Source organism: Nipponia nippon, unplaced genomic scaffold (assembly GCF_047370975.1).
Source record: "Nipponia nippon isolate SJK-2023a ecotype South Korea unplaced genomic scaffold, ASM4737097v1 scaffold_31, whole genome shotgun sequence".
Classification (NCBI taxonomy): domain Eukaryota; kingdom Metazoa; phylum Chordata; class Aves; order Pelecaniformes; family Threskiornithidae; genus Nipponia; species Nipponia nippon.
Genome location: NW_028262349.1, coordinates 364645 through 377136, shown reverse-complemented (window position 1 = coordinate 377136; position 12492 = coordinate 364645). Strand labels below are relative to the sequence as shown.

The following is a 12492-nucleotide window of genomic DNA, read 5'->3' as shown; positions in this document are numbered from 1 at the left end:
CCACCCTCTGCACGGACAATAATCTACTCTTACAGTTCTGATCACGGGATCTGGGTACCAGGCTGGATTAATGCAAAACAAACTATGAATTATTTCACTTAAATGTCCACCTCCAGTAACTAACTGGCCCAGAAAATTGGTAAACAGACATTTAATTATTAGTTCAGCCCAGTCTAGGCAGGCAGTGGTTCCAAGCTGTTAATATCTGACAGGCGTTTGAGACCTACACAAAATTGCAGCTCTTGGTCTGTCCAAAGCCGACGTTACCCAGCCCTCACGCTGACAAGCGCACAGAAGGGGTCAGACGCTGCAAGCACCCTGGAGCTCACGTCCCCGCGTGCCCCCGGAGCGGGGCGAGCCATACTGCCAGGGCAGAGCGGGGCACGGGCAGCGCTCTCCCCTGCTTGTGCCGGCGGTGGGTCAGGGACCCAGCTCTCCGGTGTCGTCCAGCTGGTGTTTTCCATTAAACCCAGAGGGATATGGCATTTGCAGGCACTGCTGCGCAGGCACAGCATCAGCCGCGATTACCCGTTTGCAAAGACCCAAGACATTAAGTAATAGTGCTCCCTCCCTTTTGGCCTTTCTCCCCTAAGTTACTGTCCCAAACCTACAGAGAAGGGATCCCAGCCAGAGAACGACAGCCGTTGCACATACCCCCCGCTGAGACAGGACTATTTTTGGCCACTGTCTCCTCAATTCCCTTAACTCATTTCTTAAGTGTTCCCAGTTTGGTCCTTACTTCCCCAGTGACTGCTCAATGCCGTTATTTCTGATCTTACTCCAATGAGAACAGTTGTTTCCTGCCCTCTGCCATCTCTCTATGCAGCTATAAACAACCAAGCGTTCCCTCTAAGTTTGTCTCGGCTTCTTTTGCAACATTCAAGTTCAAGTTATCTGCTGCTCTTTCTAAACAGAGCTGAACCCTGCAACAGAGGTTGCAATTTCATTTTTCAACAAAATGAAAGCCTTCGGAGCAGGCTCAGAAATGCTACATGGAATCCAAACCTGTAAGTTCAAATCAATTGCAATCATCACCATCAGGATCTTTTGGACTGAGAAAAAACAAGCTACAGTCATTATCTGGTTTTAATATCAGCTGGCAAGAGGCTGGGGAAAAAATCAACATGCTTTATAAAAGTGCTCAAGATAAACAGCTATTTTTTTGACCTTTCTCTCAGGAAACCATGCTTTATCAAAGTGCTTAGCAGAGTTTAGTTGTTTCTCCAACCTCTCAGAGAACTGTCTTTTCTAAACAACACTTACAGTTCCAGAAAAAGATTTCTGAAAAATCCTTCTACCCACTACCTATGGAGGTAGCGACAGACAGATGTTATGTCAGTGTAACAAGAAAAGAAAAACCAAACAGAAATACAAACGTCACTGACCATCCAAGCGTTCGTAGTTCATGTAGTTGCCCCTCTCTCATCCGCCCATTCTCCCTTGTGTCAGTGGCAACTTTACTTCTTAATTTTCCTTATCTTCATCAGAACATTAAGTCAGCAGATTTCTTTTTTTGGTCTAAGTTTCACTTGGGTCAGAACGGGCAAATTCATCAGATCCTCAAGCAGCAAGGGTCTGCGCACAGTTGGCTACACTACCTGCTCCCCACACACGCACACCCTTTTTGCCCGGCGTTATCACGGCCCAGGCTGTGCGCGCTGCCGAGGCAGCTGTCGAGCCTCTCCGCGGGCTGAGGCTAGCCGACCGAGCTGCAATGGGACCGGTAGCAAGTACCAATTATATACGGGGATGGGGGCATGTAATAGATGCCTCGTTTTACTCTGGCTGGCAACTCAGTTAGTTCACATTAGAACAAAGACAATGCTAGCTCCTTAATTTTTCACTGGCGAGTTGAATATTTGGCAGGTCACACCATGAAGTTCAGTGTTCAGGTACAAGGGCAGGTTTGCTTTAAAGAACTATCCCTGCACGCGGAGCAGTTCAGTATCTCCCCTTTCCATCAGAACCAGATGATACAATTCCATTTTTGCACCAGCTGGGTATATTTGGCTGGAAGGGAAACCCTGTCCCTTCTCATTAGCTGTTAGTGGCACAGTCTGTTACCTCGTTTCTCCTTTCCCCCCACCCTCTCTCCCTGAACTCCCAACTGGCTAAGTCCATCCTTGATCTGGAGTCGAGACGCAAGCCAGGTCCTTCTCTCCCAACCTCATACGCTGCTGTCCTCGAGCAGGGGCTCCTTGCCATCCAATCCTCCGGCCTGCGGGCTGTGGGTGTGGGTCTGGGCTCCGTTACTGTGCTTCTTGTGGCTGCCTGATCTCAGGGCAAGGTTGTGTTCTGGAATGAACAAGGCCACCAGGAGCGACAGCAGGACAGAACAAGCCCCAAACAGGAACGGAGGCCCTGGGATGATGCCGCTCTGTAGGGTGAAACACAGGAACGATTAATGCTCAAGTGAAAGGACAGAAGCAGCCCAGCAAATGGAATGATAACACTGAACAGGTTACCTCGTCTGTAGGGTTGGCCATGTTGGGTTTGGAGGCCTTACCCAAAGTTTCCACCTCAGCCATTTCATTCAACTCCACATGGAAGAGATAGAAGACAAAGCCATAGAGTGCCGGCCCCAGGCCGTTACACAGACCCCGAATTCCAGTGATCATCCCCTGCACCACACCTGGGGACAGAGCGAGGAAAGGAAGACAGGCTTACAGCTTTCTGAAGAAACTTGTTTTATTCAAGGATGCTTACATATTTAAAGACAGGATGAAACATTCAGATGTGGATTGACATGCACTCTACAGATGAAGTGGCTAGCTCGTGGTTAGCTTCGCTCAGTATCAGGTTTTACAAAAATCAGTAATGCTGGGCTTGCTACTTTCGAGAATAAAATGAGCATGGGCACATGAAGCAACAATTTCCAACTGAACTGGAATTTAAGGCAGCCAAGTCTGAGGACTCCGGGTCGAACCATGAAGTAGGCAAACGATTAAGCAGCAGTCTCCTCTCTACCTCAGACAGGCAACACTGAACGCCTACGTGCATAATTTAAGAATTCCCTCCCAAAGCATCAGCTATGCTCAAAGGCAAGAGTGTCAATACTACTACTAAGAATAAAGCGACACTCCACAGTTGGCGCAGATGCTCCTGCCCACCCCTCCACCACCAATGCTGACAATTTGAACGTGCGTCAGCTCAAGCGCCTGCTGGAATGAACTCGCCCGTTAGACAAATCCCCAAGCAACTCACCCTGTTGGTCGGGGTCCGCGTTCCTAGACACCATGGCACTGATGGCTGGGAAGGTGATGCTAGACATGGCAGCCACAGCTCCTGCTGCCCACATCATCCTCGGAGAGAAAGAGTTAGTTAGGAGGAGTTAGTGCAGTTAGGAGGCAGGCTCCCCAGGGCCGGCCGCAGACCAGTACCGCAGCAGGGCAGCGTCTCCCTCTGCCAGGGGACAGGGAGCTGCCGCAGAGCCACGGGGCCACCATGGAGGGAGAAACCTGCCAACGCCAGGAGACAAACGTGGGCAAACTCTTACCACGGCTGTGATCCGAAGCCGTACCAGGCAAGCTGCAGGATCTGGAAGCCTAGTCCCAACAGGATGGTGTTTTTATTTCCTATCGAACGCATGAGAATTCCCAACACTACTGTCTGAAAAGAAAAACAGGTGCTTTCAAAGTGAGTGCAAAGAAAGATGACGACACTGGAAGACAAGCGGAAGGGAATCTGAGGGAACTCGTGCTGCTGTGAGACTGGCTATCATGCACGTGCACTCCTCCACTCTCGTAACGTGTCAGAAACCAGCACATCCCTGTCCATGGCAATCAGAGCTCAATCTATAGACTTTCACAAAGCAACACGGGGCCACCCCCCGGTTCACCACAGTTTGTTATTCAACAAACAACAGCTACATTCAAAAGATAAGAAAGAGGGACTGCAGGTGGCCGTGCATGGGCCCGATGTCTGTGTGGCCACAGGGATTCTGACAACTCACCAGCCCTGATTGTCAGAAATTTTGGACATTCTTATAACCATACTGCTAGAGCCAAGACAGAAATCGCTTCTCACCTGAGCCAGTATAGAGAGAATTCCAACTACACCAATAAAGGCTGCCACAGTCTCCGAGGAAAAACCAATGACCTGTGAAAACACCAAAGAGGGACTTGTCAGGCAAAAGATCTGTACCATACGAGAAAAGCCACTCCATCAGTGTCACTAACGTTTACTGACATTGCTTATCAGGTACTTAAACATTAATCAACCGTACCTTCCACCACCTCCCTGCTGCCACAGGAATAAAGTGGAAGATTTTCCTCTGACTGAAGAAACAGCTTTAAATCACCAGGCTCACCTTACATGCCTGAAAGTGGCATGCACAGGATGGACAGGCAGACCACCAGCAAGAAGCCAAGCAAGGGTCCTGGCAATGCCTACACAGTGGTCACCAGGCTCCCACGTTTTTTAGGAAAGCTGGAACAAGTCACTATTTCTTGTAGCTTCAAATTTACTAAGCTATTGGCCAACATTAGCTTCCTCAGGACATGCAACTAAGACAATATTTGTAGGCTGGCATTTCCTGCACTCAGAGCCTTCCCTCATCATGAGAGACTGACCTGTCGCAGGTACAGGAAAAAGCTGGAGTACTGGCCGGCTTCAGGAAGGTAGGAGAGAAAGACGGTGATACAGATGAGCAGCACTGTGGAATCCTGACCCACTTTCCGCAAGGACTGTAGGGAAGGGGAGTGGGGAATGAAAAAAATGTAAAAAAAAAAAAAAAGGGGGGGTTAATATCATTAAATATTCTGCAGGTACAGAGACAGCAAAATCAAGTGCTTAAGTCACCATCTTATATCTGAGAAGTGAATGCTTGAATGAAAACAGACCAGCATTTCAGAGGAAGATGCGAACACTGCCACAACACACCAGACCAGGCGTACAATTGCATCAACTTACACACTAGAATGAGGATTTTTTACCTTTCAGTTTCTCAGATTTATAGTCAAGTGCTTTTGATCAGAATTCTTTTTTACTCAGCCAAAATAACCTCCCAAGCAAGCAAAGGTGAGGTGAAACTGTGCAAAGCTCATCATTGTTAGCAAAGGTCCTGAGAAACCAGGAATGCAAAAGACTTCTCCTGAACACAGTACTATTGCTAAGTAAGGGAATTTATATTCAAACAACTGGCACATTTCCACCAAGAGATGCTCTTGCTTCAGGACATCTGGAGCTGCTTGTAGAGGGTTTGTAGCTATAAGAAATCAGTTAGAAGCTGCTAGACAGCTCTAGATATGTGCAGTCTGCCGTCAGTTGAACACTGTACCTTCGATGGGGTTAATCTAAGCCTCGCATCCTTCACCTTTTGTGGAATGCATCTTCCTCTTGAGAGAAATTAGCAGAACTAAAGCAAATATAAGCATTACCAGCATGCAGAAAAAAACCAGCAAGATTACTTACAGCAAAGGGGTCTGCTTGTTCCCAAGAGATTGGAGCTCCCCAAGAGACTGGGCGCATCTCTTCTGGCAGAGACTCTGGCACAGCCAGCAGGATGAAACCAATATCCAGCAAAGCAACACCTGAAGCTAGTACAACCACCAACGTATCGCCATAGGCTTGGGAAAGGTACGCACCAATCGCTGGGCTTGTGACCAGACTAGCAGCAAACGTGGCTGACACCTGGAAGCATAAAACATTAATACAGCCTCTTCTTCCTAGAGCCTATTTTCTCCTCCAGAGTAACCCAAGGGTACTAGTTTTGCCACCTTTGATGGAGATAGCCCAGGTGGACAGGGACTCCTGTAGACAGAAAGATGACGTGTTCCCGTGGTGCAATCTAGGCTAAGGTCTAGCAAAGGGAAATTAAAGCTATCCTAACAATTCATATACGATACTTTCAGTAACCCTACAGAAAGGGCCTGATCACAGGCTACTTGTATGCATGCCAGCATCACAGCCTGCCCCCTTTCCTGGTGCAAAGAAGTTCACAGACCGAGCTGGTTTAAAGGTTAAGCAACGACACAGCCAGTATTCAGACTGCATAGAAATTAGCCCTCTCCCTCGGTGCTAAATCACAAACAGAAGAACAGGGAGACTGTATTATTAGTGAAGCGCATATCATCTTTTCACTGATGCTGTCCTCGGGCTTGTCAATACATCTCCCACTCTAATTTTATACCTCTCCTACCTGCAAAGCCCCAAATATTTCTTTCAAGAGACAAGCCAGTTATTCAGCTCCTTACCAAGCCATACGCTGTGCTGCGTTCATGCTCCTGTGTGATATCGGCAACGTAGGCAAAAATCACAGAAAAGGTGACAGCAAAGACTCCAGACATGGAAATGACAGCAAAATACCACCTGAAACAGCCATTGCCAAAGGCAGAGTTAGAGAGCAACCACACGGTAGTCCACAGCTGCTGAGTCAGAACCTCTCCCTTATTCTTCCTTCACACCATCCTACTTCGTTGCACCAGAAAGCGCTCAGGAACACCGAGCTTCAGTCTGGTGGCCCATGGAGTTATATCACTTATTTTCCCCACGCAGGAAGGAAACATCAACAAACCCTAACAGTGATAACACACCTATCAGGAGAACAGGCACTAGGAGAGGGAAGACACACTCTTGCTTCCTGGCGCTGAACCCTCTGGTAGAACCAGACAAGTGCATTAGTCTCTAAGCTGAGTATCCTCCTCCACTGGATGGACTCTTCCATCTCATCCTCAAACGCAACACCTGCAAATCCCCCATCGTTCAGCCTCACACTCATTCCTCTCCTCAGAACCCCTCGTTATAACAAGAGTAAACTCACCAGGGACTGATCTTCATAAGGGGAATTGGCGCACACGTGAAGAAGACAGTGAGGAGGAGGAAGGATTTCCTGCCCCAGACATCAGAGAGAGCACCAATCAGCGGGGCACTTAGAAAAGAAAGCAGACCCTAAGAAAGACAGACAGGACGACAGAGAGAAATCCCTCAGTCCAATTCTGATTGTCGATAGCAAGAGCTTTTGACACCATCATCTAAAGATAAAAATACGAGGAGACAATCCATTCCTATTTTCTACAAACAGGCAATACTACCAAAACACAACAGTTTGTTAAACTGCTCACATCCTTTTAGGGAGGGGAAAAAAAAAATCCTCGACCAGCTAGGCGCTGCTGAACACTCCAATTACTTCCCATTCTCTGCAACTGCTCAGCCTGCAGCTGTGGCCCTCCGAGGCACGCCTGTGCAGCAGGGAGTTGCCCGGCCAGTACCTAAAAAGATGTTGGCACAGCTCCATCACATCAACATCTGCTGCAGTTCTAGGGAAACCTTTCTCTTTTAGACGGAGACAAGACAGACCCGATGAGATGCCAAGGCCATTAAGCACAAATAAAATCGTTCAATGCCTTTCAACGTCTTTCAAACCCAAGACAGGCAGGGAAGAGCCCTTAAGTGCATACAGGAGTGCGCAACTCACATTGAAGCAAACTGCTCTGGGGCCATATTCTGAGATCCTCTTGCCAGGGCCTAACAATCTGTTTTGCCACATTCCCGAGTCAGAACACACGGCTACTGCTTGTTCGCTATAGTTGCCTCCAATTCTTCTCTGAGAATGCTGGTCTGGTCCAAACTCACCGCTTCCACTTACCACGTCACAGCATACTCCCCACCTTCTGTCTGGGGAGAGACCACTAAGGCCCATTTAGTTTCAACCTCTGTTACTGGTAAGTTCAGATGTCATCGATTTTATTGTTTTGTTATGCTCCAGAATATGGATACAGGGCTGATCTCATGCTGATTAGAATATTTTCAGCTGAAACGCACAGCTGTTATAGCCCCAAACCCATGCTGACAAGCAGCACGTTGTTAATACTGTTCGGTAAAATCAACTACACAAGCTACCCGATGGCTATGCTCTGTCAATGCTTCATTTTGCATTAGGTTTGCCAGTAGCACCCCAAACTGAAATATGAACATTTATCTGTCAAATACTGCTTGACGTCAGCAAATGACATGCACTTCTTGCACTGATCACAGATTCAAACGAAAGCCTGGAAGGAATATTCCTTACCTTGACTCCATGAATCAGGCCATTCATCAAGAATGTATGCTGAGGAAAAGTCTGGTGTAACACCTAGGGGGGAAAAAAACCAACAAAACAAAAACAAAAAACAAGAGCTAGCAACTTTTGCAAAATTTCCATAAGCACCTGACAGCTAGATGCCTGGGAGAGCACAAAACAGGGAAAACGGGAAATACGCTACCGACAATGCCACCGCTGTACCTACGTGAGGAGCTCTACCTCCCCTCTCCAACAGGGGCAGTCACTTTCTTTAATACTTCCCAGGTCTATAAGTTATTCCAGCATGCTTGGGCAAGGCTAAGGTAATTGGAAACGTGCCCTTCTCCATCCCTGCACCCTCCGATTTCCCTCTGGTTTTACTTCACGTGACCACATACCTTTTCTGTTCTTCTCTCCCCCTTTTGTACTGTCTGTGTTCGATTTGCATTTTATACTACTAAGCTAATACTGTATTTCTAAATGCCTTTGCATAAACAAAGACTCCTTTTGCATAGTTACCTAGATATCAGGTCAAAAATATGCATGGCACATTAGACTTCAATGCAAGCTGGCACTCCACCACCAGAAAATGAATTTTAAAAGCTGAGAGTTCTTCCTGAAAGTGCGAAAGCAGAAGTTTACAGCTCCTTAACTAAAGGCAAGTATCTGAGATGAGATTTTAAGTTTCTTTAATAAAGCTGTCCCTCTGCACTTAACTTGATTGCAAAGTAGCCCTTGCTGCCTGTGTTAATCATGACTCAGTAAGTCCTGAATGAGTTACTGGTGGGCTCTGCTATAAGGAGAAATTGCCAGGAAATTGTCTCTGCTTTGACACCCTAGACAATGATGGTGGTAGTTCAACAAAAATCTCTTTTATCCCTAAATAAGTCAGTGCAGGGTAAAAGATGCAGTCTTTGGATAAAAAGTCAAAGCTTTGCTCAACTTTCTTTCATTAAGCTCCCAAGTGCACTTTTTTTTTTTTTAATACCTAGGGAAAAAAAGGCAATAAATGATAGTCAACTACCAGTAAATTCCAGTAATTTCAGGTCAGGTCTTTCACTCCTGCTTTCTTGAAATCCTCCAAAGGCTTTCAAAAATCTAACTCAAGCTTTGCTTCAAGTTAAGCTACAATAATTCAGAAAATAATTGCCCAACTCCATAAAAAAATTATTATAGCTCCAACTTTTTCAGGTACAAACCGTTACCTCTTGGCTTCTGCTTCCTATACTCCAAAGGCTTATGTTAAGATCTTTACCCTCGCCAACCCACAGTGAACTCTAGTCTACAAGAGCCAGTATTATTCCCAGGGAGCCTTACTCACCGTTAGCATCGGCGTGGTCAGCAGCCCCCAGGCAAAGAACTCCAGGAAAATAACCACCACGGCGTGGTACACGCTGGGCTCTCCGATCCCCTGTCGCTGCAAAACAGAGCTCCGTAAGTAAAAAAAAAAATACACGTATCTTGATCTGCGATAGATTTGAGGCGTGTGGTTGGACGCTGAAATGTCAAATCTGACCCAAGCCATTCCCGAGGTGATTCAGTGCTGCCTAGCGCAGGTGAGCTCGTGCTGCAGCATCTCTCCATCCGGGGTCTACCAACATGTGCCTCCTACAGAGCTGACTGTTTTCAATTTTTTTCTCCAAGAAAGTTTGGGAAGGCAATTTCACTCCTCAGCACCAACTCCATCTACCCAGCATGGTGGGAAAGGCACAGTCTTTAGATCAGCTATTAAAAACCCCACACACCTCAAGGCTTTCCTTATCTTTCTTTCCTTAAAGATTTCTCACGGCGCTTTCAAGGCAGCATTTGTTCTGTCACTTTTCCAAGTGCCAAATCTCAGCCCCATGCCCAGGAGGTTTTCTTCTGCCACGCAGGACGTACCTGCAAAGTCACGAGCTCGCAAAGAAAACAAATCACAAGGAACGGGAGGAAAGCACACAAGTTTCAGTTGAATTACATCAGGGAACTGCACGGGCCAAGCAGTCAGTAGCACAGTGTGCTTTTCCATAGGAACCCATCTCTTACATTAGCAAACCACATGATCTGAACTCACCAAGAACTGTAGTCTAGCCCTGATACATTATTAATAAAACCACCTGAAATGTCTGCAATCCCAGCAATTTAGACAGCTTCCAGCAGCCTGAAGAGTATCCAGAAGTTAAAAAAGCTTCCATCAGCTGCACAAATCTCACATCCAAAGGGATATTGGATTTGGTATGGGAAACCTCAAATCCACGGGCATTTCTTCTAGACTAAGAGAATGGACTTTTCTATTAATTTCCTCACAGCTGACAAACATTTCTACACCGTTCTCTTGAGATACAAATCATTTAATGGACCAGACCAAAGATGTGTCTGTATCAGTATCCTGCCTCCAGCATTCACTACTGACAGGTTCTCAGGGACAGGAATTCAAGAAACCTGGCATGTGAAGAGCAATCTTTTACCCAGTCACATCCTCCCAGCTTTGACAGAATAACACTGCATTTCAGATAACTAATACAGCTTATCTGAAATATGAGAGAAGGCAGCAAGAGATGTTATTCTGCTGAAACGTTGTTTACGTTCACAGGCTCTATTAAAACTGTCTCCCGCAGACAGGCTAAATCTGCTTAAAAAACAAATCAACAGCATCAACACGAGAGGCATCCTACCCGAGGGGGACATGGTCGCTAAAAGAATTCAGTTTTATTGCACACAAATGAGATAATGTTTTACAGCAGAGGGAGAAGCCCCGAGGCAGCACAAAGCCAGTAATTAAGAGTACAGCTATCATTACCCACCTTGCTCCACCGGCCTAAGAGTCTCTCTCAGAAGAGAGCAGTCCCCTCTCATCATCCCCCTTTATACCCTCTCAAGCAGTTAAACATTTCTACCACATGACTGCAACAAAATTAACAGTCGCTCTCTCTTTACAGAATGGGTCCAGACCTAACCTGTTCACAGCTTAACGTCACTCCTTCCACTTATCAACCATCTTATTGCGTTAGACTCCTTAAACAATTCAGGATAGCTAATCTCCGTCGGAGTACGTGGTCACTGCACCAAATCGCTCCTCTAGAGGATGCACAGCTGCTACCGCAAAATACAAAGATGCTACAGAAAAAAAGTGGAAATATGCAAAAAGATACCAGGAGCCCGTAGGACAGGCCCGCGCCTCATGACCAGAACGACTTTCTCTCAAGAGAGCAAGCCCAGAGGGAAAGAGCTTGCAACCATCTTACGCTCAGGTGCGCCCGCTTCAAAGCTTTGCGCAGGCACGACGCTGCCGCCGGCGCTACCTGGAGCCTCTCCCGGCGCTCTCCTCCCGCAGCAGGGAACTCAAAAGAGGGAAACGTTCTGCACGGCTCTGAAGGCAGCCTGCCATCCTCAAAGCGAACGTTCAATGCCAGCGTTGACGCCTCACGACTAGCGGATGCCCGCACCCGGAACAGCGATCGAGCCGCCAGCCTGGGGGGCGGCAGCCTCGCGCCCCGACGGAGGGCAGAGCCGCGCTCTGGCGTCCCCAGGGCGTCGGCAGGCACCGGAGCTCCCGCACGGCCGGGCGGCCGTGGACCCCGGGAGGAGGGCGGCCCGCCGAGCGGCACCGCTGCCGGGGGCGACCTCACCCCGCCGGCCCCGCTCCCACCGGCCCCCGGCGCCCCCGCCTGCCCCGGGAGCCCGCGCCGGCTGCGCGCCCCTCGCCCAGCCCCCGACGGCCCAGGCCCCCGACGGCCCAGGCGCCCGTTCCGCCGCGCCCAGGCTCCCGCCCGGAGGCCCCGCGCACCTGCTCGCCCCGCTCCCGCCCGCGACGCCCCCCAGGCTGCGGCCCCCGGCCCCGGCCCCCGCCCGCCCCGCACGCCGCGCCTGACGCCCCCGCGGCGCCCCGGGCCCCCGCGCTCACGCCGGCCCCGTCCCGGATGACGATCTTCTTGGCCAGCAGGACGCTGCGGTTCAGCCGCTTCTTCTTCTTTTTCTCGCCGGTCATGGCGCCGCCGGGCCGCTGCCGTTCGCCGGCCTCCGCGGCTGCCCCATCCTCCCTGCGGCGGGCCGCGCCGCCCCGAGCCCGAGCCCGGGCCCGGACCCGGACCCGCACCGGGCGGGGGAGCGCCGGGCCCGGGGCTGCCGGGCGCGGGGGCGGCGCCGCGGGGCGAGGGCGGTGGCGCGGCTGGCGGCGGCGGAGGGCGCCCCGCCCCGCGCCCGTCCCCGCCCCCGTCGCCCGGACGACCGCGCTGACGGGCACTGCCGGCGCTCCGCTCCTCGCCGCCGCGCGCCGCCGCGTCGCGCCTCATTGGCTGCTCCGCCTCTTCCCGGTCAGGCCAGCTGGCCTCCGATTGGCCGGAGGGGAGGGGGAGCGGACCGGGAGGGCGGTGCCGCTGACGTCACGGCACCCGCCCAGGGCGGCGCAAGGCACGACGGGACTCGGTGGGCGGGGCCGTTCCCCGCCAGGGGCGGAGCGCGGGGCATGCCGGGACGCGCCGGTCCTCCGGGCCTCCCCCGGGTCCCCCGGGCCG

General features: G+C 50.0%; 1 protein-coding gene across 4 annotated transcripts; it reads right to left on the bottom strand.

The window, feature by feature from the left end:
- Positions 1-1068: 1068 nt before the first annotated feature.
- Positions 1069-12101, bottom strand: LOC104016265 (solute carrier family 71 member 1). 4 transcript variants are annotated; one of them, XM_087769175.1, is made up of 13 exons: positions 11883-12021; positions 9745-9880; positions 9321-9416; positions 8009-8071; positions 6761-6888; positions 6195-6309; positions 5413-5631; positions 4572-4685; positions 4027-4098; positions 3497-3609; positions 3205-3302; positions 2466-2632; positions 1069-2377 (listed from the first exon to the last, which is right to left on the bottom strand). In XM_087769175.1, exons 3-13 carry the CDS (start codon positions 9327-9329, stop codon positions 2168-2170), a joined length of 1308 nt encoding a protein of 435 aa, XP_087625301.1. In that variant the 5' UTR covers positions 9330-9416; positions 9745-9880; positions 11883-12021; the 3' UTR covers positions 1069-2167. The 4 variants fall into 4 exon arrangements, with proteins under 4 accessions (XP_087625301.1, XP_087625303.1, XP_087625300.1 ...); XM_087769177.1 differs by having other exon boundaries at positions 6761-6868; XM_087769174.1 differs by lacking the exon at positions 9745-9880 and having other exon boundaries at positions 11883-12101.
- Between the last annotated feature and the right edge of the window lie 391 nt (positions 12102-12492).